The 23,491-nt window shown below is 38.8% G+C and overlaps 1 protein-coding gene across 2 annotated transcripts in view; it reads right to left on the bottom strand.

Moving 5' to 3' along the window:
• Positions 1–22,187, bottom strand: part of HDGFL3 (HDGF like 3) — a 99,803-nt gene extending 77,616 nt beyond the window's left edge. The window contains exon 1 of one of the 2 annotated variants that reach the window (XM_025391602.1): positions 21,525–22,187. In XM_025391602.1, coding sequence (XP_025247387.1) covers positions 21,525–21,608 — 84 coding nt within the window. In that variant the 5' untranslated portion in view covers positions 21,609–22,187. The remainder of the gene's footprint in view (positions 1–21,524) is intronic. The other variant, XM_025391601.1, reaches the window with a different exon arrangement.
• Positions 22,188–23,491: the final 1,304 nt, after the last annotated feature.

The raw sequence follows: 23,491 nt of genomic DNA, 5'->3' as shown, positions 1-23,491 counted from the left end.
GTATTTTTTCTATGAAATGGCTGTTGATGTCTTTTGCCCATTTTCCTACTGAGCTTTTGTTTTTTCTTACTGATTCATTCTGTATACTAAAGCTTTATTGGTTCTATGTATGGTAAGTATCTTCTCCCATTTTGTGGCTTATCTTTTCAATTTCATTATAGAGTTTGTCAGTGAACAAAAGCACTTGATTTTAATGTACACAATTTTATTAATCTTTCCTTTTATGGCTAGTTCTTTCTATGTCTTGTCAGGAAATTCTTCCTTACTCCAGGGACACAATGACATTTTCCCACAGGCCCTAAAAGCTTTCCACACTTTTATCTATGTAGAAATGATTTTTGTACATGGTGTGAATTAGGGATCTAATTTCATATGGACACTATGAAAGTTAACCCATATGAATATTTAACCTATATGGATAACTAATCATACCAGTGTTTTTTAAAAAGTTTCTCCTTTCCTCCCCTTGATCTTGAATTCCCTATCAGGAATTCCATCTATCTGTGGGCCGGTTTCTGAATTCACTTTCCATTCTGCTGGTTAATACATCTCTCCCTGAGCCAAAAGCGGTCTTAATTTACTGTTAATTACTATTTGAACAATTCTGTGTTTTGATAACTGATAGGACAAGTCTCACCACCTTATTCTCCTTGTTCAGAAATGTCTTGTTTTGGCTGTCTTTACACATGCATTTGAAAGAACAGAAATAAAAAGAAAAGATAATTAAACACACATTTATAAAATCAGCAAGGACTAAAAGATACCTAAGAATATATCTAAAATATATGTACAGAAAATTACAAAACAATTTTAAAACATTTAAGAAGGCCTAAATAAATATAAAAATAAGCCACAGTTATGGATTAGAAGCCTCAATATTGTAAGATGTCAATTCTTCCCATACTAATCCAAAGATATAATCCAAATTCCAACAGTTAATTGTGAATCTCAACAAGCTAATTCTGTTTGTCTCAATTTTTGGTTGGAAACATAAAAATTGTAAGTTTAAAACTTTAACCAAAGTATGTCCTGGAATCTAACATGTTATAAGCCTTGTCAATTTCCAACTATGTCTGTTATTAAGGTGAGGAAAACTTTCTTTTATTATACTCTGGAATGTTCCTCGAAGTCTGTCACTTATTTGGCTAATTTATTTTCAGTAACATCGATTCTTCTGCTTGTTACCCTTGGATGTATACCCTAGACTGATACCAGACAAAAGGCAAAAATCACCGAATCAAAGCACAAGTACGATAATCCATCAAATATCTCAAAAACTTAACATATGGTAGCATTAATAACACTGTAAGGATTTAGAACCATCTGTTAAATGCATCCTATTGTAACTTATCTCTCTCTCTCTTTTTTTTTTTTGAGACAGAGTTTCGCTCTTGTCACCCAGGCTGGAATGCAATAGTGCGATCCTGGCTCAATGCAACCTCTGCCTCCCAGGTTCAAGCATTCTCCTGCCTCAGTCTCCCAAGTACCTGGGCTCAGAGGTGCCTGCCACCATGCCCAGCTAATTTTTTGTATTTTTGTAGAGGCGGGGTTTCACCATGTTGGCCAGGCTGGTCTCAACCTCCTTGACCTCAGGTGATCCACCTGCCTCAGCCTCCCAAAGTGCTGGGATTACAGGCATGAGCCACAGTGTCTGGCCTGTAACTTATCTCTTCCTAAGGATACAGATATGAAGATAGTTTTGTCTGTCTGCCAAAAGTTCCAATCTAAAAATAAACAAAATAAAAAACAAAACAAAACAAATTTTGATAGACATGCACTCCTGACAGTGTTGCTAAACAAACATTAAATAATGGAAAGTAAACAGCAGGAAGAAAACACCAAAAATATGCCACCGTTAAGAGAGCAGACATGGTGAGTATTTTGATTAGGAAGCTAATATTAATTTTTGATGAGTCAATGTAGTTCCCAATAAAATAAGAAAACAGGCACAATGAATGAGCAAATTGTAATACTTCCATAAGTACAGGTTAAGACTTGGTTTTGGGAACAAAAATGTCCAGAAAAGACAGCAATTTTTGGATAATTTTTTCTGAAATAATCTCCTTCAGTTTATGTCTCAGGGACAAAATTCATCACAGGAAAATTTGAAAAATTCTAGGCATAAAACAAAATCTTAAGTTTTGGGTCTTTGGAGTCTTAAGATATGCCTGTTTTAAATAAAAGTGGTAGCTCAACCAATCCATCTGACCACCTCATATGTACAACAACTGATTCAATCATTTAAATAATCAAACACAGGCATTTTCTGAACACTATCTTACTTTCCTTGTTCTCAATTCCAACCAGCTGCCTCATTTAAGGACAGGCCTGGGCAAACTTCTGAGGTTTGTCTTCAGTCTTAGCTCTTTATCTTCCAGTAACTTCCCCTCTTGTTCTATTCCATGTATCACAATGTACCCACAGGACCTTAATTCACTGCTCCTGCCTTTACCACATATGGACTTCCATAAAAACTCACTATCCTGGGACATCTCCCAGAGTCCCGTTCTTTGCTTAAATAAATTACAATAAGCACAAAAATCAAGAGTGAAAAAACGCAATCTGTGCAATGGAGAAAATTATTTGCAAATCATAGATATCATAAGAAGCTAACATCTAAAACATATGACTAAGTCCTACAACTCAACAACCACCACCATTTTTTTGCTGATTAAAAAATGGGAAAGGACAATATACATTATTCCAAAGAAGATATATGAATGACCAATAAGCACACGAAAAGATGTTCAACATTACTGCTCATTAAGGAAATGCAAGTCAAAACCATGAGACACCACCTCACACCCATTAGGATTCCTACTGTTGAAAAAAACAGAAAATAAGCATTGGTGAGGAAGTAAAGCAATTGGAACCCTTGTGCATTGCTGGTGAGGATGTAAAATGGTGCAGTCCCTATGGAAAACAGTATGGCGTTTCCTCAAAATATTAAAAACATAATTACCATATTGAAGTAGAAGGCAGGGCTTGGACCCTGGACCAGATTGAAGACTAGCAGAAACAGGAAAAATACGAAAGCAACTCTCCGTAGGACACACCTACCAGTGCCATGTCAATTTACCATTGCCAGCACAACATCTGGAAGTTATTGCCCCTTTCCATGGCAACGACGCAATGACCCAGAAGTTACAATCCTTTTTCTAGGAATTTCTGCATAATCTGTCCCTTAATTTCCATGTAATTAAAAGTGGATATAAATATGACTGCAGAACTGCCCCTGAGCTGCTACTCTGGGTACACTGCCTATAGGGTAGCTGCACTCTGCAAGGGGCAGTACCTCTGCTGCTGCTAAACACTGCCATGTTAATAAAAACTGCTGACTCACACCACCACCACCCCACCCATGAATTCTTTCCTGGGCAAAGCCAAGAACCCTCCCAAGCTAAGCCCCAATTTGGGGACTCACCTGTCCTGTATCAATATGAACCAGTAATTCCACTTCTGGCTACATACCTTAAAGAACAGAAGGTAGGGTCTTGAAGAGATAGTAGTACATTCATGTTCATAACAGCATCATTCACAATAACCAAAAGGTGAAAAAAACTCATGTGTCCATCAAAGGATGAATAAACAAAATGTTTTATATATACACAATGGGATATTATTCAGTCTCAAAAAGGAAGAAAATTTGGACATACATGAACCTCGAGGATATTATGCTAAGTGAAATAAGCCAGTCACAGAAAAACACATACCGTATAATTCTATTTATATGAGGTACGCAGAGTAGTACATTCATAGAGACAGAAGGTGGAGTGGTGATTGCCAGGGACTAGGAGGCAGGGAATGGACAGTTATTTTTTAATGGGTATAGTCTGTTTTGCAAGATGAAAAGAGTTCGGGACATAGAGAGTGGTGATGGTTACAAAACAATGTACTTAATATTACACTAAACTATACACTTAAAATGATTATTAAGATGGTATAAATTACATTCTATGTATTTTTACCACAATTAAACATTTTTTTAAAAATTACAACAAGCACACAAAAAGCTTATTCCAAGTCTGGTTTTCACCCTTTCTTTACCTAAAATAAATTCAGGGTTTCTGCCTAATTGTCCAACTGGTTAGCGTGAATTCCTTATTTTCCTTTTACTTCCTCCTGGCATCCTGTGGAGGTGGGTGCAGACGCCAATGAATTTTAGTGCAGTTCCCTTCCACTTACTTGCCCTGTAACTGAGCAAGTCAGTAGGTAAAAGAGATTAATGCATTTTAGCTTTCTCATCCCTTCCAAAATAACAACAATGAAAATCATCTTACATCTTATGTCTCAGAAGGTACTAACATTTAAATTTTCATTGAAGACTTTTGAAATTGTCTGCAGGGAAGCAAAAAGCAACAGAACAAAATGTAAAGGAGGGTTCATTCAGGATGCAGTGTTATCTCTTTCTAATGGTAAGACTATATAGTTGTATTACAAATAATGTAGACAGTTCTAAAAACTACATTTCAATGTCTTATGACCAAAAAAAGCTGAAACCCAGTCTTTCTGTAATAAATTGCCAATTAAAAATGTCTCCATGTATTCTCTTTTCCATGTTCTTTCTTAGTCAGTTTAGTTCATTCTTGTTCATTTAGTCTAATTGCAAAGATAGAAAAATCTTGTCATCATGTTTCAGACAAATACTGGGCAAAAAACTTGACTGTATTTGTGACTAATGTATAACAGGTTATTTTCATTTCTGTTCTGTGGAAAGTGTAAAACATTCCAACAAAGGGTTTTTAATGGAGACGACTTTTTTTTTTTTTTGCACCCATGCTGTTGATTGTTAAATGTAATAGTCTGATCATGATGCTGAATGCCTTTTTAAAAAAAGAAAAAGAAAAATATTGTCATCAAGATCTACATATATTGCACTTTTATTCCTCTAGGTACATGTTTCTGTTCCTTAATCTATCTCAAGCTCTTTAATGGTAAAATCATGTCTTATTAATTTTTATAATGCTAAGTCTATCACAGTTACTAACCCAGAAGAGATACTCAATAAATACCTAATGAGATTATAATGGTAGAACATTAATGTTACCCAATTCACACAGCTCTACCATCACATGGAAATAACTGAAAATTCAAAAAGTAAAAGTTTCAATGACAGAAATTAAGAATGTTATATAAGAACCTGCTTAAAACCAGGTTCTTACAAAATTTGGCAAAGAATGAAAAAAGAGAAAAAAATCTCCTAGGAATGGTTAAAAAAATTAAGTTATATATACTTATATTTTAAAACAAAACAGAAAAGTTATGAGTAAAATGCTGGATAAAGATGTATTAGTGAAATATAAACAAAAAAGAAAACAGGTTACAAGACTAAGATCCAACAAAGTACTATAACTTATGTGCTAGAAAGTATGAAATAGCAGATCACTATATTTTGACTCCATCCTGAAGTTACAAGTTACACACATTTATGTGCCAAATAAAGCCCTGACATTTATTAAATAAACAGTTAAAAAAGGGGACGGATATGTAGAAATATAATAGCTATGTTAGATTTATATACCTCTTCATTTTAGAGAGTAGTTGACAAAAAATAAACATTAAAAAATTTTTTAAATATGTTAGTAAATATAAATATATTTATATTTGTCCATTATATTTATTGACTTATTTATTAAGTCAATATACTTATTGACTCCTAAAGCAGCTTTCTTTTCAGGAATACAAAAACCATTTTTTAAGAGTTGATCATATATGAAAAGAAACTAAATGAATTAAAAAATAGTTTAAAAAGATACATAATCTGACAAGGTAACCATATTAAAAAACAATAAAGCATTACATAAAAACTCTTTTAGCCAGTTATAATTCCTAAAATTCTCTCCTAAACATTTCTTGGGCCAACTTAGAAATGAAAATCACAAAACCTATTTTGAAAATGACTATAAAACACCAATTATTCAAATCTACATCATGAAGCCAAATACGACCTGAGGAAAACTACCTTTAAAAGTTTTCATTTTCAAAAAGATTTCAAAGAAATTAAGTAAGACTTTATTTCACTATGCTTGAAATAGAAGAAAAGAAAAATATACTTGGGGAAAGGTAGTGAAGATGAGGTCAGAAAATAATGATTTAGAGAAAAAAAAGAATTGATTAACAAAAAAGGGGGAAACAAAAATCCAAGAGCTAGAATTTTGGAGAAAAAAATACCATTAAAGTTGACAAACCTTTGGCAAATCGAATTAAATAGAAAAACAGAAATACATAGAAAATTAGTACTGAAAAGCTGTATGATTATTGAGGCTTAAAAATTAGAATAGTGTATTTACTCTATGCTAGATGTTTTACAATGCACATGAAATAAACACTTTTCTAGGAAAATGAAAATGGTTAGAATTGATCTAAGAAGAATGAAATGTGAACAGGGCAACAGTCATGAAATTAATTGGAAGGATACCCAAGGCAATCTCAAAAAGTTCCCAGGCCTAAAGTGGTTTTAAAGTGAGTTCTTAAACTTTGAAGTCATTGATAACTGCTTGCTACATATTAACCATTTTAGAGCATTTAAAAATTGGAAAGCTTACCAAAGCTGCAACAACAAAATCAAACAAAAAGAGTTACCTTAAGTGATAGAACTGAAGAGAGAATAGACAATTCAATAATAGGTGAAGACTTCAATAACTCATTTTAAATAATGAATAGAACAGCTAGACAGAAGATCAAAACAAAAAACAAACAAACATAAGACAAACACTACAAACCTAAGAGATCTAACAAATAAAATCTATAGAACACTCCACCCAACAGAATACACATTCTTGTCAAGTGCAGGATGGAATAATCTCCAGGAGAGACTATACGTTAGGTCATAAAACATGTTTCAATAAATTTAAAGTATGTTCTCTGACCACAACAGAATCAAATTTGAAATCAATACAATGGAAAGAAATTTGGGAAAGTTAAATATGTAGAAATTAAACAGCATGCTTCTAAACAACCGCTGACAGGAAGAAATCATAAGGGAAACTGGAAAATATTTCTAGGTGATGAAAACTAAAACACAACTTACCAAAACTTACGGGATGTGGTGAAAGAGGTGCTTATAGAGGTGCTTAAGTTATGGTTGGAAACACTGATACTTAAAAAGAAGAAAGATCACAAATCAATAACCTAATCTTCTACCTTAAGAAACTAGAGAAAGATCAAACTAACTTAAAACAAGTAGAAGGAACAAAAGAATAAAGATTAGAATGGAAATAAATAAAACAGAAAAGTAGAGGAAATAAACAAGATCAAAAGTTTTTTTGAAAAGATCAGCAATTGACAAACCTTGAGCTAGACTGATCCCCTCTCGCCAAAAAAAATAAAAAAATAAAAAAAAAAAGAGAGAAAGAGAAGATTCAAATAAACAAAAATCAGGAATCAGAGTGGGAAACATCATTACCAATCTTTCAGAAATAAAGGTTATAAAGGAATACTATGAACAACTGTATGCCAAACTATTAGGTAACCTAAATGAAATGAACAAATTCCTAGAAAGGCACACACTACTGAAACTGACTGAAGAAAGAGAAAATCCGAAGAACTACAACAAGTACAGAGAGAGAATTAGTAATCAAAAAACTTACCACAAGTAATCAAAAAACTACCCATGAAGAAAAGCCCAGGACCAGATGGCTTCCTTGGTGAATTATACCAAATACTTAAAGAAGAATTAAAACCAGTCTTTCACAAATTCTTTCCAAAAATGGAAGAGGAAGAAACATTCCCCAACTCATTTTTTCAAGTCAGTATTACCCTATTACCAAAATCAGATACTAAGACATCATAAGAAAAATATAGACCAATAACCTTTATGACTATAGATGTAAAATCTCCAAAATAATACAAGCAAACTAAATCCAGCAACACAGAAAAAGGATTATACACAATGACCAAGACGTTTTATCCCAGGAATATAAGTTGGTTTAACATATGAAAATCAATCAATGCAATATGCCATATTAACAGGACAAAGGACAAAAACTAATCATCTCAATAGATGTAGGAAAACATTTAATAATAACAAATGCCCTTTCATGATTTAAAAAAAAAAAAAACTCAACAAACGAGGAATAAAATAAAATATCCTCAAACTGATAAAAGACATTTATGTAAAACTCACAGCTAACATCATATTTAATGGTGAAAACATCATATTTAATGGTGAAAACTGAAAGTTTTCCCTTAAGATAAGAACAAGACAAAGATACCTACTCTTATCACTTGTATTCAACATTGTACTGGTGGTTCCACCCAGGGCAATTAGGCTGTTGGGAAGATAAAATGGTGTAGCCACTTTGGGAAAGAGTCAGGCAAGTCCCCAACCAGTTAAACACAGAGTTATCATATAATCCAGCAATTCTATTCTTAGGTGTATACCCAAAGAACTGAAAACCTAAGTCTACATAAAAAGTTATACATGAATGTTCACTGCAGCATTATTCAACCAAATAATGACAAAGTAGAAACAACTCAAATACCTATCAACTGATAAAAGGATAAACAAAATGTGGTATGTGATATATACAAGTTCCATAATGTTCGAAAATATGCACAAATATAACAAAAGATGTAAACTTATGTTACAGTGCAATTACTTTGCACTAACCTAATATTATAACCACACACTATAAAACCAAGACAAAAATCTAAATTATTAAATAGAAACAAAATTATAACACCAATAAAATTCAAATTAATACTATTAATTTAACTTTGTTCTTCTGAAATTATATTGTTTAAAATATAAATATGCCTCAGGTTCTTTTGAGTTTAGCATCCTTACGCTGTCCTGAGCTATACAATAAAACAAACCTCACACCACTTTTCTCCACCAGAACTACCACCAGGCCTCCAAGGGTATGGGAATCATGAGATCATTAGGTAGTCAATACAATATGGGAGGTATAGTAAAAGGAACATCTAGGATGATTTAAGGTGTTTATTTTTTAGAGTGACTGGTTAGATAGTTATCTTTTAAAGCAGGAATACTTGGGTGGGGAGGGGCAGTTAGATTACTTTTGACAATAAACTTGGGATACCTGAAGGACAGCTGGATAGAACTGTCTATTGCAAGAAATCACGGATCTGAAGCTCAAAAATTGCAAGTCTGGGCCAGAAACACAGATCTGGAAAGATACCATCCTAAAGAGTGGTGGCAGAAGCCAAAGAACCTGCAAAAGCACCATCAGAGAAATGGAATAATCTTTTCATTAAAAAAAGAAACACATGAGGGAAGCCAAAGGAAGAGAATTTTTTTAACAGGGTACTAAATTCCACACAGGCAAAAATGAATGAAATGTGTTATTTGGCTTGGCAGGTCATGATGACCTCTGGGAGAGGGGTGAGAAATAGACAGTAAGGCCAGTCCTTTATGAAGCTTCGCTATCAAGGGAAGCAGGGAGAGCAGTGCCTGAAAGAGGAGATAAATTATTTCCAGTCTGAAGAGAAAGAGCTAGTAGAGGGGAAGAGGCTTAAATTATATGAGAACAGACTTTGAGTCACTTTTCTACCCCAACACCTATTAGAGTGCTTGGAACATATCAAACATTCAAAAAATATTCATAAAATGTTGAATAAAAGAAGGAAAAGGGTGGCATCAAACAACAGGAAGAGGGTTTCAGTAAGGAGGATAGGAAAGGGGTAAAGGGGAGGAAAACTAACATCTGATCAACTGTCTATCTCCAGGCTCTTTATCTTCATAATTCTTGAAAAGATCCTGAAAGGAAGGCATTATTGTCTCCATTTTACAGGTAAGTCCACAGAGACTAAGAGATTAGGTAATCTGACCAAGGTCACTCATCTGCTGAGGGGTAGAGGCAATATGCAGAAATGGCTTCATCCGCCCACAAGGCTTTTGTTCCCCTACCTTACTGTCTTCCAGAAGAGGGGTACAAATGTGATCTACAGCCAGAGAAAAAGAAAAGAAGCAGAGAAAGAGAAAGGGGAGGGGAGGGAGGGAGGGTTAGAGAGAGGTGATTTTCATTTATAAGCAAAGGATAGGAAGGTGTAGTTCAAGCCTGTTGGCATCTATTTTCTCTGTGAAGTATGAAGGTAAAACAATTTGCTGAAAATGAGGGGAAAAGGCTGAAAAAGAATAGTAAATGTATCTACTAACATCTGAGAAAGATGTACAAGGAACTGACCTAGGGCATGCCCACTCTTGTTAAGCTGCACTACTTTTGTCATTTGCTTTTACAATATAAAAATAAGGGACACACTTGTTCTGGGTTACCTGATCCTTTGTAGTTAAATAAATCTTTGTCCCAGGAGCTTACTCAAAAGGAAGAATGGAGACCATGATATTTCATAACCCTACCAAAGGCTTTGTCCTTCCCCTGACACCACACATAGCACAAGATAGGGTCAGTGCTGAGCTGGAGAACAGCCAGAGTTCTTGAACACCTGGCGTATCATAAAATTTAATCTAATCTTATTTCTTTTACCTCAAAATATTTTCATTTATAATAGTACAGTGGGTCTGTTTTCTAATAAAATTTTACATATTTTACATGAGTCAGTAAGCCAGATGTAAGACATAAAACTGTGCTTACAGTAACTTTTCAGAAATGTATATTTTAAAAAATCGAAGAATGCCTTCCTATCATCAATACTAGGTTCTCTCTACTCAGATTGCTGTATCTCATAGTAGCAAGGAAATCTCTTTCTGATGGGACAAAATAATTAAAAAGGAAATACAAAACCGTTAGAAATGCGTTAATCGTAAAAACTTCACATCCACTTTAAAGGGTACCACAAACCTGTCCTATCTTCAAGTTTCTGACCTTCATAAAAGCTCATCATCTTCAGTCATAGATAGCTTGATACCTCCACTGTCTAGTCCCACAAACCAGGAAAACCCCACAGCCTCAATATCATCAGCCAGGGAACACTAGTTTGTCAAACAGTGTATATAACTGGGTAGTCAGCAAATGTGTGGAACTTACTACCTTTAAGTAGTCAATTATAGGCCGGGTGCAGTGGCTCACGCCTGTAATCCCAGCACTCTGGGAGGCCAAAGAGGGTGGATCACCTGCGGTCAGAAGTTTGAGACGAGCCTGCCCAACATGGCAAAACCCCATCTCTACTAAACATATAAAAAATTAGCCAGGCATGGTGGCGGGCACCCGTAATCCCAGTTACTTGGGAGGCTGAGGCAGGAGAACCTGTGGGGTGGGGGTCGGTGGGGGTGAGGAGGGTGGCAGAGCTTGCACTGAGCCAAGAACACACTGCTGCACTCCAGCCTGGGGTGAGAGAGACTCCGTCTCAAAAAAAAAGCCAATTAATTATATATATAGTTGTTGATACATCTGCAGTTCAAAGATTAAAAGGAAGATGAGAATGAAAATCTATATAAGTTTTTGGGATCAGAGGAAATACTGGCCTGGATAGTTCAATGACCCAATACACTATTGCTTTAATTTATGTTCGCGTGACCTTCATGTAAGACTGTGGCTACAGCAGAGTAAAAAGCTCAGGACTGTTAACAAATCATCATCTCAAAAATCCAACTTGTGTTCTATATAAACGCATACAACTCACACAGATTACTTTCCCTTTGGCCTACTGACCAGACCAGTGTTTTTCAAATTGTAGGTAATGAAACTGATCTAGTAGGTTGCAACCTGACTTTACATAAAATGAAATACAAAAATATCAGAATGCATCACATGAGTTTTCATCATTTTCATCACTCTACCATGAGTTTTCTTTACATGAGCTAAAAAAACTCGTATTTAGCTCATGGTTCTGCAGGCTGGAAAGTCTAAGCATGGTGCCAGCATCTGCTCAGCTTCTGGTAAGGGCCACATGCTAAGTCAAAACATGGCAAAGAAGGTCAAAGGGAAAGTGGACACATGAAAAGCAACCAAACAGGAGGAAAAAACTTGCTTTATAACTCACTCTTGCAAGAACTAATCTATTCCCAGAGAACTAATCTAGTCTTCAGAGAGGAAGAACTCACTACCACAGGACCAGCAACAGTACCCAGACACCTCTCGCTAGGCCCCACCTGCCAACACCGCCACACTGGGGATAAAATTTCAACATGAGTTTTGGTGAGGACAAACGAATCATATAAAAATCTCAGCAGAGTGTGTGTGTGCATGCATGTGCACATACTGGGATGGGAATTAATATTTATTTCTCACTGTAGGTTATAGTCAAAAAACCTGAAAGCCATTAGACTGCAATCAATCAGCAACAACTCATTTCCAAAGTCTAAATATTTTTTTCAAAATTACTGACTTCATCATCATGTAATAGTCCAGTGAAGGAGATAAGAAAAGTTATAACTTGTTTTAAAATAGTTGGTTTCGGGCCGGGCGTGGTGGCTCAAGCCTGTAATCCCAGCACTTTGGGAGGCCGAGACGGGCGGATCACGAGGACAGGAAATCGAGACCATCCTGGCCAACACGGTGAAACCCTGTCTCTACTAAAAATACAAAACACTAGCCGGGCGAGGTAGCGGGCGCCTGTAGTCCCAGCTACTTGGGAGGCTGAGGCAGGAGAATGGCGTGAACCCGGGAGGTGGAGCTTGCAGTGAGCTGAAATCTGGCCACTGCACTCCAACCTGGGCGACAGAACGAGACTCCGTCTCAAAAAATAAATAAATAAAATAAAATAAAATAAAATAGTTGGTTTCATTTTGAACGTCAAATAGTGGTCTAGAGTGAATTAATTTTCAAACCATTCCACATATAACTCTAAAATCTAACTGAGAATTTATACTACTCCCTCTGAACAAGCATTTCCTCCAAAATCAAACATGTCATTAATACTAAAGTACTACTTCAGTGTCAAAGGAAAAGGAAATAGAGATCTGAAGTTGAGTTTATTTTCTGATCTGTCTACATCATAAAAAGTCCTTAATCTTCTGTGAAACTTATTTTTATGTGTGCTAACCACTACTGAAACTATCACTTAAAACCACTCTCATCTCGTATTTTGCAATAGAAACTGAGAAGTCACTACTATATGATCAGAAATTTTCCAGTCCCCATACAGGCAACCTGGCAGCTATCACTGACTCCCCTACACTGACACCTCTACTTCTGGGTAGCTGTATAGACTCTATATTCAGACTTAAGAGAATCTACTCAGAATATGAGTTTCAATGATCGGATGAGAAGAATAGCTTATTCTCAGACCCTTTTTCTATGTTAATGTGGTCCAATTTATCTTGCCCCCAAATCCTGAAGCCCTGTGGAACTTCTAGAAATGGCCTATCACACGCCGGGTGCAGGGGCTCACACCTGTAATCCTAGCACTTTGGGAGGCCGAGGCGGGTAGATCATGAGGTCAGGAGTTCAAGATCAGCCTGGCCAAGATAGTAAAACCTAGTCTCTACTAAAAAAAAAAAAAAAAAAAAAATTTGCTAGGCATGGTGGTGGGCACCTATAATCCCAGCTACTTGGGAGGCTGAGGCAGAGAACTGCTTAAACCCAGGAGGCAGAGGATGCAGTGAGTTGAGGTCGCCCCACTGTACTCCAGCCTGGGCAACAGAGCGAAACTCCGTCTCAAAAAAAAAAAAAAAAAAAAAAAAGGCCAGGTGTGGTGGCTCATGCCTGTAATCCCAGCACTTGGGGAGGCCAAGGTGGGCAGATCATGAGGTCAGGAGATGGAGACCATCCTGGCTAACACAGTGAAACCCTGTTTCTACTAAAAAAAAAAAACAAAAAAATTAGCCTGGTGTGGTGGCAGGCACCTGTAGTCCCAGCTACTTGGGAGGCTAAGGCAGGAACCCGGGAGGCGGAGGTTAAAATGAGCGGAGATTGCGCCACTGCACTCCAGTCTCGGTGACAGAGCGAGACTCCATCTCAAGAAAAAAAAAAAGAAAAAAAAGGAATGGCCTATCACATTCAGGAATCTATAGGATGGGTAACAATGGGAAGTCCCCAAATTCCCAGAGTCTACAGCCAACTCACTATTACAAAGCCACAAAGCAGCTCCTGAAAAACATACCTTCCAAGTCACAGAAGCAGTTACTGAGACTTGACTACATTCCCTCACTGTATAAATAAGAAGCTTTGTGTTCTTGAGAGATAATTATTTAGCAACTTAATTGGAACTTAATTAGCAAACAGTTCTTTCATATACATTTTAACATTTGATCCTTAGGAAAAAGAAGGGAAAGAGTAAGAATTATCCATCCTATTGTACAAAGAGGTTCACAATATAAAAGATGCCCAGCCTAACAAACCAAGATAGTGGTGGAATGAAGTACTTGTCTTTTAACCCCTGGTCTGCTTCTCTTTCTCTTCATTGCAGGGCTTCCTCAGAAATTTGGAGGATGTCATTCTGAAGGCTTGTGCTCACCAATCATTAGATTACTTTATTCTATTTTTTTTTTTTTTCACTTCTGTGTGGCTCTCTGTGACCATACAGATGGTTATTTACCAGACTAATTGTGGTAAATTCTTATCTAGGTAAAAAGAAGACAGAAAAAAATAATTTACAATCTCTACCTTCTATTTTAACGAGGGTATTTTTATGCAGGAGAAATTAATATTTATAACATGAAGGTCTACCCATTCCCCCTTTTACATAGTTGCCAATAGTCTAAATACACCATACGAGCAAATTGTTTTAGGTACTAGGACCACTATTGACCTTTAAAGATCCTTTATAGTCAGTACTTCTACTCTACCTGTAGTGAATGACTAGTTGTTGTTTTTTTCTTTTTTAAAGTTCTAATGAGTTGCAAACGGACATGTTTATAAAATAAAAATAAATTATGAGAAAAATAAAAAGACATTCAAAATGTAAGCCTCAATTATCAGAGTCACAAACAAAGCTACTCCATCAAACTGCTCTAAAAAATTTCAAACTCTTATTTCAGTTTCTGTACCTATTTTGTCACTGACAAGTAACATTCACAGGACATGCTTTCAGTAGCACTGCAAGTGATTAGGACATCTTTTTGTAGTGGACGAATAACTACATCAAGTGGGTTGGATTCTGATCTAACATCTGAGACTTCTGAAATAGAAAACTTTCTCCAATAAATAAAGATATTTGACTAGCTCAAACTATATTTATTATGTAATTTAATTATATAATATTATATTTATTTTATTTTATTTTTTTATTTTTTTTTTTTTTGAGGCGGAGTCTCGCTCTGTCGCCCAGGCTGGAGTACAGTGGCGCGATCTCGGCTCACTGCAAGCTCCGCCTCCCGGGTTTACGCCATTCTCCTGCCTCAGCCTCCCAAGTAGCTGGGACTACAGGCGCCGCCACCACGCCCGGCTAATTTTTTTTTTGTATTTTTAGTAGAGACGGGGTTTCACTGTGTTAGCCAGGATGGTCTCGATCTCCTGACCTCGTGATCCGCCCGCCTCGGCCTCCCAAAGTGCTGGGATTACAGGCTTGAGCCACCGCGCCCGGCCAATATTATATTTATTATACTTACTAGCCTATAATGCTTTTCTATACTTCTATTATATTTATTGTACTTACTAGCCTATAATGCTTTTCTAATGCGAACAGGCTTTTCAATGAAGTTGTACATAATTTTAAACCATCAGTTATTTTCCAAAAGAATCAAATACAATCTCTAATAGTAGAAACCTGACTTCAGAGAATTAATATTATTTTCCAAATTATGGAGGAACAGTAGTCATTAGAGCATTCCAAAGGGGATGTGCCAGGAATAGAGACTCATCTGGTTAAAACAGGAGCATTGGAAAATGTACATATTGGTATCAAAAGTTTAAAGTTCCTATTAGTTCCCAGATTAAGGGAGAAAATGAGACAATTTGCCAATTCCTTGGCAAAGTGAAAGTAGTCCCTGGGAAAAAGACTGAGTGAGCTTGTGCCAGGACTGAACCACTGAGGTACTTCTTAGGCCAAAGTAATGAAGATTTATAAACACCTTACTTTATGTTGAGATTAAAAAGAACTTAAGTCCCAAATGATTCTCTGAAAATAATGTGGCCTGGTCTCCAGAAATAAATTTATCACCTTCTAACAGATCATTGTCAAATGCAAAAAACCTGAAAGTGCTATGGATCAGAAACCGAATTCCCAACAAATATTTATATTAATAAAGGGTATGGAAACACTTCATAATCATGTTTTAGAATTGCTGCAAATTTAATCTATTGCTAGAGATATGAAAAAACTATATCCCTATGCCTCACACAGAGTAGGTGCTCAACAAAAGTTCAATAAGAGTTCAGCTCTTGAAGCTGTATAAATAGGAAGGTCAAATGTTTTATTCTCATGTTTTACAAAGTGAGAGGCTGAAGAAAGCTAGATCAAAAACATGTTAAGCAGTCATTTAGTATTAAAGGAAGAGAAAGACACTGATGCAGGTAAACAAATCAGACAGGCTGAAACCAGAACTCAAAGAAAGTCTAAAGAGAACACTCTAAAGTAGAAAATGAAGTTTCTATAATAAGTCAAAAGGGAATAGGAAGATGCCACTTGGTAGGAGTGAGGACTCAAAGGAAAAAAAAAAAACTCACTGAAAGCTAAAAATAGTGAAATTTAATCCATGTAAAAGTATTAGTTCTCCTTTCTCCCTAACTCATCTAAAATGTGTTTTTTAAATTGAGGTATAACTTTCATACAGTATAGTGCACAAATCTTAAATGTACAGCTTGATACATTTTGACATACATACACCCATGTAACACCATGCAGATCAAGACAGTGAACATTTCCAGTGCCTTCTCCTGTTCAATAACTCCTTTCTACCCACTGCAAACCAGTGACCACTGTATATTTATTCCTGTTAATGGTCAAATAGTACTCCACTGTGTGAATTACACTACAAATTTGTTTACTCATTCTCCTGTTGATGGACATTTGGGTTGTTTCCTGTTCTATTATGAAGAAAGTTGTTATGTATGAACATTCTTATACAGTAGTTTGGTGAATATAAACACTCATTTCTCTTGGGTATATGCCTAGAACAGACTGCTATGTCACAAGGTAAGCATATGTAGAGTAAGTCAGTTTTCTAAAGTAACTGTATCAATACACTCTACTAGCAATGTTTGAGAATTCTCATATGTTTTAAATGTAAAAAAGTGCTTTAGTTGAGGCACAAGAATTTTGAGGCTTTTTGTTTATATTGTTTTCTGACCTTTTAGAGTAGGGGGTAACATAAACAGAGTGCTCACATCTCAGGGAATGGTTTGGGCGGGGTATGGGAAGAAAATAGAATTTCGATTTCAGTTTCTTACTCTTTTAGCTAAAAAGTAAATTTTACTAATATTTTTTATGCAAGTTGACACTACTAATAGTATTCTTATTCAGATGGTTATGTTTATTCACATTGGGTATACTGTGATTTACTGCCATTTGGTGTGAGTAGGATTATGGAATATCTACTTCTAACTGAACTAGCTCTCACCAAAGGAACAGGTGGCTAAAAAAAAAGAAAGATTCCTACACAAAAATAATATTAGTAACGTAGATACAAGCAAACAAGGAAATGTCTAAACTGACACTTCCATTCTAGAAAATCTCTTCAGAAGTTAAGAACTATGACCATCCATCTAGTCAAATCTCACAAGAAGCAGGTGGAAAATATTTCAAAAATTAAGACTTTAAAAAATATGAATTTAACCTATAAGTAATAAGTATTATTACTGTTAACGATATTGTGCAATGAAAATTTTAAAACATCGTTTTCATCAAGTCATCCCTTTTAGTTTGCGTTTATTTTATGCTGTATATAGTAGTAACAGAAAGTACATGTATATATAAAGAAAATTTACATATATTAGGGATGTATGCTCAAATTATTTTACCAACAGGGTACACAAACAGAAGAGTTCAGAGACTCTTGTTTTAGTCTCAGCATTTTTTAGTATAAAGCTAGCTAATCCATAACAGAGGAACTTCTAATTTTTAAAGCCATACAAAATTAGGCATACTAAATGAGAAACAGCCCAGCTGCTATTTAATGTTACAATAATACATCTGAACAGTGAGGGAGAAGGAAGGAGGAGGACAGGAATCTACTAGAAAGAGGCATGAGAGTACTTTCGTAGGTACTGTTCTATATCTTGGTAGGTGGTATGCCAATGTATATCTACATGTATTTATATTACATATGACATGTATCACATATACATATCAGACACATATTATATACAGAGGTATATTTATATTATACCAATGTACACGTTTGTCAAATTCATCGAATGGTAATTACATTCCATTCTATGTAAATTTTACCTCAAAACAGAAAAGGATCCATTCAAAGTATTAACCACTAGGTAACAGTATGCACGTGCCTAGGAGTAAATTATGGTGATGTCTGCAACTTACCTTGAAATGCATTAAAATAAGAGGAACTATTATGTAGATAGAGGGATGAATATACAAACAGATGCATGAAAGAGCAAGTAGAATGAAATTTAATTGTAGAATCTAGGTGGTAGATAAATGGGTCTTCACAGTATAATTTTTTAAACTTATCTATGTATTTGAAATTTTTCAGAATAAAAATTGGAAAAAATAAATCTGAGTTGAAAGTTGACAAATAGCCCGGGCGCGGTGGCTTAAGTCTGTAATCCCAGCACTTTGGGAGGCCGAGACGGGTGGATCACAAGGTCAGGAGATCGAGACCATCCTGGCTAACACGGTGGAACCCCGTCTCTACTAAAAAACATACAAAAAACTAGCCGGGTGAGGTGGCGGGCGCCTGTAGTTGCAGCTACTTGGGAGGCTGAGGCAGGAGAATGGCGTAAACCCAGGAGGTGGAGCTTGCAGTGAGCTGGCATCCAGCCACTGCACTCCAGCGTGGGTGACAGAGTGAGACTCCGTCTCAAAAAAAAAAAAAAAAAAAAAGAAAGTTGACAAATAATAATTTAAAATAGTGTAGTGATACAAGGGAAAGTTAGAAATTCAAAAAGGGAAAAGGTAGGAACATACAAGTACCATCACTTGGTGCTTTTAGATACTCTGTATTTGTGAGGTGAGAATTATCCTTATTTTACAGACGAGTAAATGGAAAGTTAGAAAGATTACAGAACATGCACAAGGTCACAGTGTGAAGCCGAGCCAAGAGCTGAATCCAACTTGTAGGAATTCTGAATCCTCTTGACCTACATTCCTCACAACGGGCTGCCTAGGACCAAACATCTTCCCTAGAGCAGGGAAGTTGCTTCTCCATTCCTGCATGAACCAGCTCTAACACAAAGTTCCTTCCTACAACCTGTACTCTGAAATTTGTCTCCTCCTGGTTTTCCTCCTAAGTTTGAGTCCTTGGGGCCCCAGAGTATCTAATTCCCACATAACTGGCCTTCATATCAAGTGATAGAATTTGAAATTTCAATAAGCAAGACTTTTTTTTCCCCATTAGTATTTTATAACATTATCACCTCCACAGCTATAACTAGGTGTAAAATGGGAATAATGCCTCATAGAATTGGGATAAAAAAATGAAAACATATGTGAAGTATATGCACTGTAAAAAAGGGGACTCAAATCTTTTTCTTTTTCTAACCTTTACCTTTCTTTGGAAATTGCAGCATGCCACTCACGAGAAAACACTTTTTTTTTTTTTTTTGAGTCTTAGGTTGTTTCTTGAAGAGCTCGTTAAATGTGAATGGATACAGATTTTTCTTTTGTGTACTTATTTTATCTAAAAATTTTGTTTCCTCATTTTATTTTCCATTTGGCCTTGATTTGGAATTATCACTTAGAGGGATTTTATGCACAATTAGATATACAACTAGGACCACTTCTGTAGGATTTTTCTGTTTCACAAATTACTACAGGTGGCCAACCTGTGCAAGCAACATGTTAATGAAATTTTAAGTCTATTTTCTTTTTGACTCTCAGAAGATATTTTTCAAAGGAAAACTTCGAAAAGCCATTATGTTACTAGGAAATGACCAACTGGTAATGGTAACCTTTAATTGGCTTTGGCTGTGTTTATACACATACGCCCTAAAGCTATACATTTCTTACTTGGCAAATAGATTCCGGGATTTTCTAAAGTCACAAATATATTCAGGGACTCCTAAAGTCACAAATCTTGCCTCTCTAAGCAATACTGTATTACAGCATAAAAAATAACCAGCTATTCTACCTTAAAAACTTTGTCTTATTTTAAGGACAACCTACAGTTCAGATGTGAAGTTATTTTCAGTCTACTGGAACCTGAATAAGACTGTTTTTTCCTCTTGATATCTGAGGTTGTTGGTGTTGGAAAGGATCCTAGAGATGATTTTACAGTTGCAGAAATAGATATGCAGACAGTTGAAATGATTAGTCCATAACAGAGTATGAACCAGACACCAGGTCCCCCAATTCCTGGCCTAGTGTTCTTTCCATCTGACATCGTGCCAAACCAAATATTTAAAAAGTGATTATGTCCATCCATTACTTCAACTTCACTAAATTTCAGTCTGGCCACTCGTGATGTCACTTCCTTTTGTGAATGGGTGTATTTTTTTTTCCTTGGTCTTGCTATCTTCACTTGACTACAATATAACATCTTAGAGCTCACACTCTATATTTATGCCAATTTTCTCCATGCCTGTTTCCGTTCCTAAAGGATACCAATATAATCTCTAGAATGCCTTGACCTTCTTTTTCACAAGATTTATTTCAAGCAATCAACTGCCAACCATACAAAAATAAAAATAAAAGGGATTTATTCTAAAACACAAAGCATACATGGCAGTGTTGCGTGTCTTCCTCAAAGGGCTCAATAAAAATTGTGAATGCTATGTATTACATGCAGATGCTTTCTAGAAAAACAGCCCAACGACAACCTTGTTATGTAGGAAGAGAGAGGTATTGTGGACTGTAGTAGGAGGCCAAGAATAAGGTTTGAGAGTCTACCTAAAACAAATATGGAGGTGGAAAGGCACAAGAAGCTTGCTGGACCCACCAGTCAGAGCTAGGCTGCTAGCTCTCGGCTATCAGAGGTCGGCTTAAAAGAACGATAGGCACCAGAGAGGCACGTACCCCGGGACAATGATAGGGCAGGCGGGGCACCGGGAATCACGCTCAGGGAAAACTCAACAAGTCTGGAAAGCAAAGAGATGGATGAATAACTGCCAAGAGGCTCCTGCTGGCCTCTGGATGACCACTACCCCTTTCCAGGATTTACTGCCCGCCGGCACTCGCCGGCTCGCGGACAGCCGTTCACCCACCCCGCTGCCGTATCTGCCCCGACGTTCGCCCGGGACCCAGGGTATCCACTAACGACCCTGTCCGAAACCGAAGCCTCCATCCCAGGCCCGCTGCCCGGCGGCGTGGCTTCCCGGTCGGCACCGGCTTTCCAGGAGGAAGGCAGCGTCGGGCCTGCGGGGGCCGGACCCGCCTTCGAAAGTGGGCGGAAGGATGGCCGCCCTGGCGGAGTGCGGGCGCGGCCGGGAGCCCTTGCCTCAGCCCCGGCCCCGTCTTCTCGGTGCCGCGCCGCTCTCAGCCCTCACCACGGCCGGCCGCGAGCTACAGGCTCGGGGCTGAGGCGATGGGGAAAGGGGGTGGGCGCGCCATCATGAAGGGGAAAATGGTGGGCGGGCGGGCCCGCGCGCGGCCGCGGTACTCACCCGGGCCGGCCAGTGCGGGTAGCCCTTCATCTTGGCGAAGACTAGGTCGCCCGCTTTGTACTCGCGGGGCCGCGGACGCGCCATCCCAGCCGCTCCCCTTCCTGGTAGTCCTTGGTCGCCGCGAAGATGCCGGGAGGCCGCCCCCCCGCGGGCCGACGGACTGCGCCGCACTCCCCGCGGGCCTCAAGCCGGGCGGACGAGCGGCCGCTCCGACGAGGGGAAGCAGCGAGGCGGCGGCTGAGGCAAGGGGTGGGCGGGGGGCGCAGCAGGCCCGGCAAATCACGGCCCGGCAGCGGGGGAGGGGAGCCCCCGGCCGTTCGGCGCTCGCCCGCGTCCGGCCGCGCCAAGGTCCCCGCCGCCGCCGCCGCCGCCGCGCGCGCTGCTTACCAGCGCCGCGTCGCCTGCCTCATGCCGCCGCCGCCGGCCTCCCTCCCGGGCTCCCGGGCGCAGCGCGAGCGCCGGGCCTCGCGTCTGCTCCGAATTACTCCTCGGGCAGCGACCGCAAACACGATCTTATTATTGTTCTCGCGCGCGCTCAGCATCCCCCCCCACCCCGCTTCCCGCTCCCCTCCCCTCCTGCGCCGGCCGGTTAATTCCTAGGTACACGGCCGGCTTTCGCGGAGAAACCGAGCGCGCCAGCCCGGCTGCTCGGCAGGCGGGCGGTGGGCGCGTCCTTCCCTAGCACGGAAGCCCGCGCCTGGCGGGCGGGCGGGAGCGCCTACTCCGGAGGACGCCAGCCGCCTGCTCTCTTTTGTTCTTGGCCGGGAGCTGCCTGCCGCAGCCCAGCCAATCACCACCCGGCCGCCCCCTTCCCCTCCCGTCCGCGCCACTCTGGGGGTTCTCCCCACTCGCGCCCCCGGGTCCCACGCACACCTCCCGCTGACTCGACCCCTGCCTGGCTACCCCCAGTCAGCCACTTCCGCGGGTGCTCTCTGGTGAGTGGGGGACAAAGGCGCTCCAGGCCCGGGGGACCCTCTGCTGGGCACCAAGCTGCCGGAAAGAGCACCGCTCCGGAGTCAGCGACCTTGTTGGGTTCTCGCCCCAGGTCTGCCCTTAACAATGCAGTGTGACCCACCTAGGGCAAGCTATTTAATTGGAGTCCTGGGAGGTTTTCTGATTTGCTGAATGGCACAGACGGGATTCGAACCTGGAACTACATGAGTCCAAAGTCCATAAGCGGTTATGTTTCTCTCTCTGTGCGTTTCATAGGCCTGCAGTGTTTGTGAAAAGGACTTGCTTTGGCCCGTCACTTGTTTCCAATCCTGGCAACCTTTTGGACAACGTTTTTGAAATTAGCATCCCTTTCTGAAGATTTATGTACGTATACAGTTCATTAGCTCTAGAACAACATGTTCATTTACCACTATTTTACTCTAAAGTTCCTAGCTGGGCGCTTTCAAAGACATTTTGAGAGTAAGAATCTTCCTAACACCTTCTTTGTGAGGAGTAAGTAGAATGAATAAGTCGTTTAGAGTCTGCCCAATGAATGAATGCTGCTGCTTTAATCATGCTGTAGCCCACCTTCTTTAAGGGGTCAGCTGGCATACCTCCTAAATGCTGCTGACTTTCTGTGGCCCTCACCTTGTCACAAGGACAGTTCTCATTTGTGTCTGTATTCTCTGCTAGTTGTGTCTATCCTCTCTCCTTTTTACAGAAGCTAGAGTTTTCCCCACCATTGGCCTCCCTCGCTGGCCCTGTAGAATGGTGTGTGTTTTAACCCCTGCTCTTCTTCTGTGGTGCTGGGCTTCCTATGATGGGGCTTTAAAGTCTCTAGATTTCCTGTGGATTGTTTACTTTGTGAGTAGTGCTTTTACATTACTTTACCAATGCATTTCCTTGCTACTTGCATCTCATGATTTTCCTTTTTTTTTTTTGTTTTTCTTTTTTTTGTATTGACCTGTACTTACCTGTCCTACAGATTCATTTTTTTCCTCTTTTCTCACTGTGGAAGATGAGTCTAGGTCCTC

Source organism: Theropithecus gelada, chromosome 7b (assembly GCF_003255815.1).
Source record: "Theropithecus gelada isolate Dixy chromosome 7b, Tgel_1.0, whole genome shotgun sequence".
Classification (NCBI taxonomy): Eukaryota; Metazoa; Chordata; class Mammalia; order Primates; family Cercopithecidae; genus Theropithecus; species Theropithecus gelada.
Note: the sequence above shows the minus strand (reverse complement) of the source record. Positions and strands in the feature narration are given on the sequence as shown.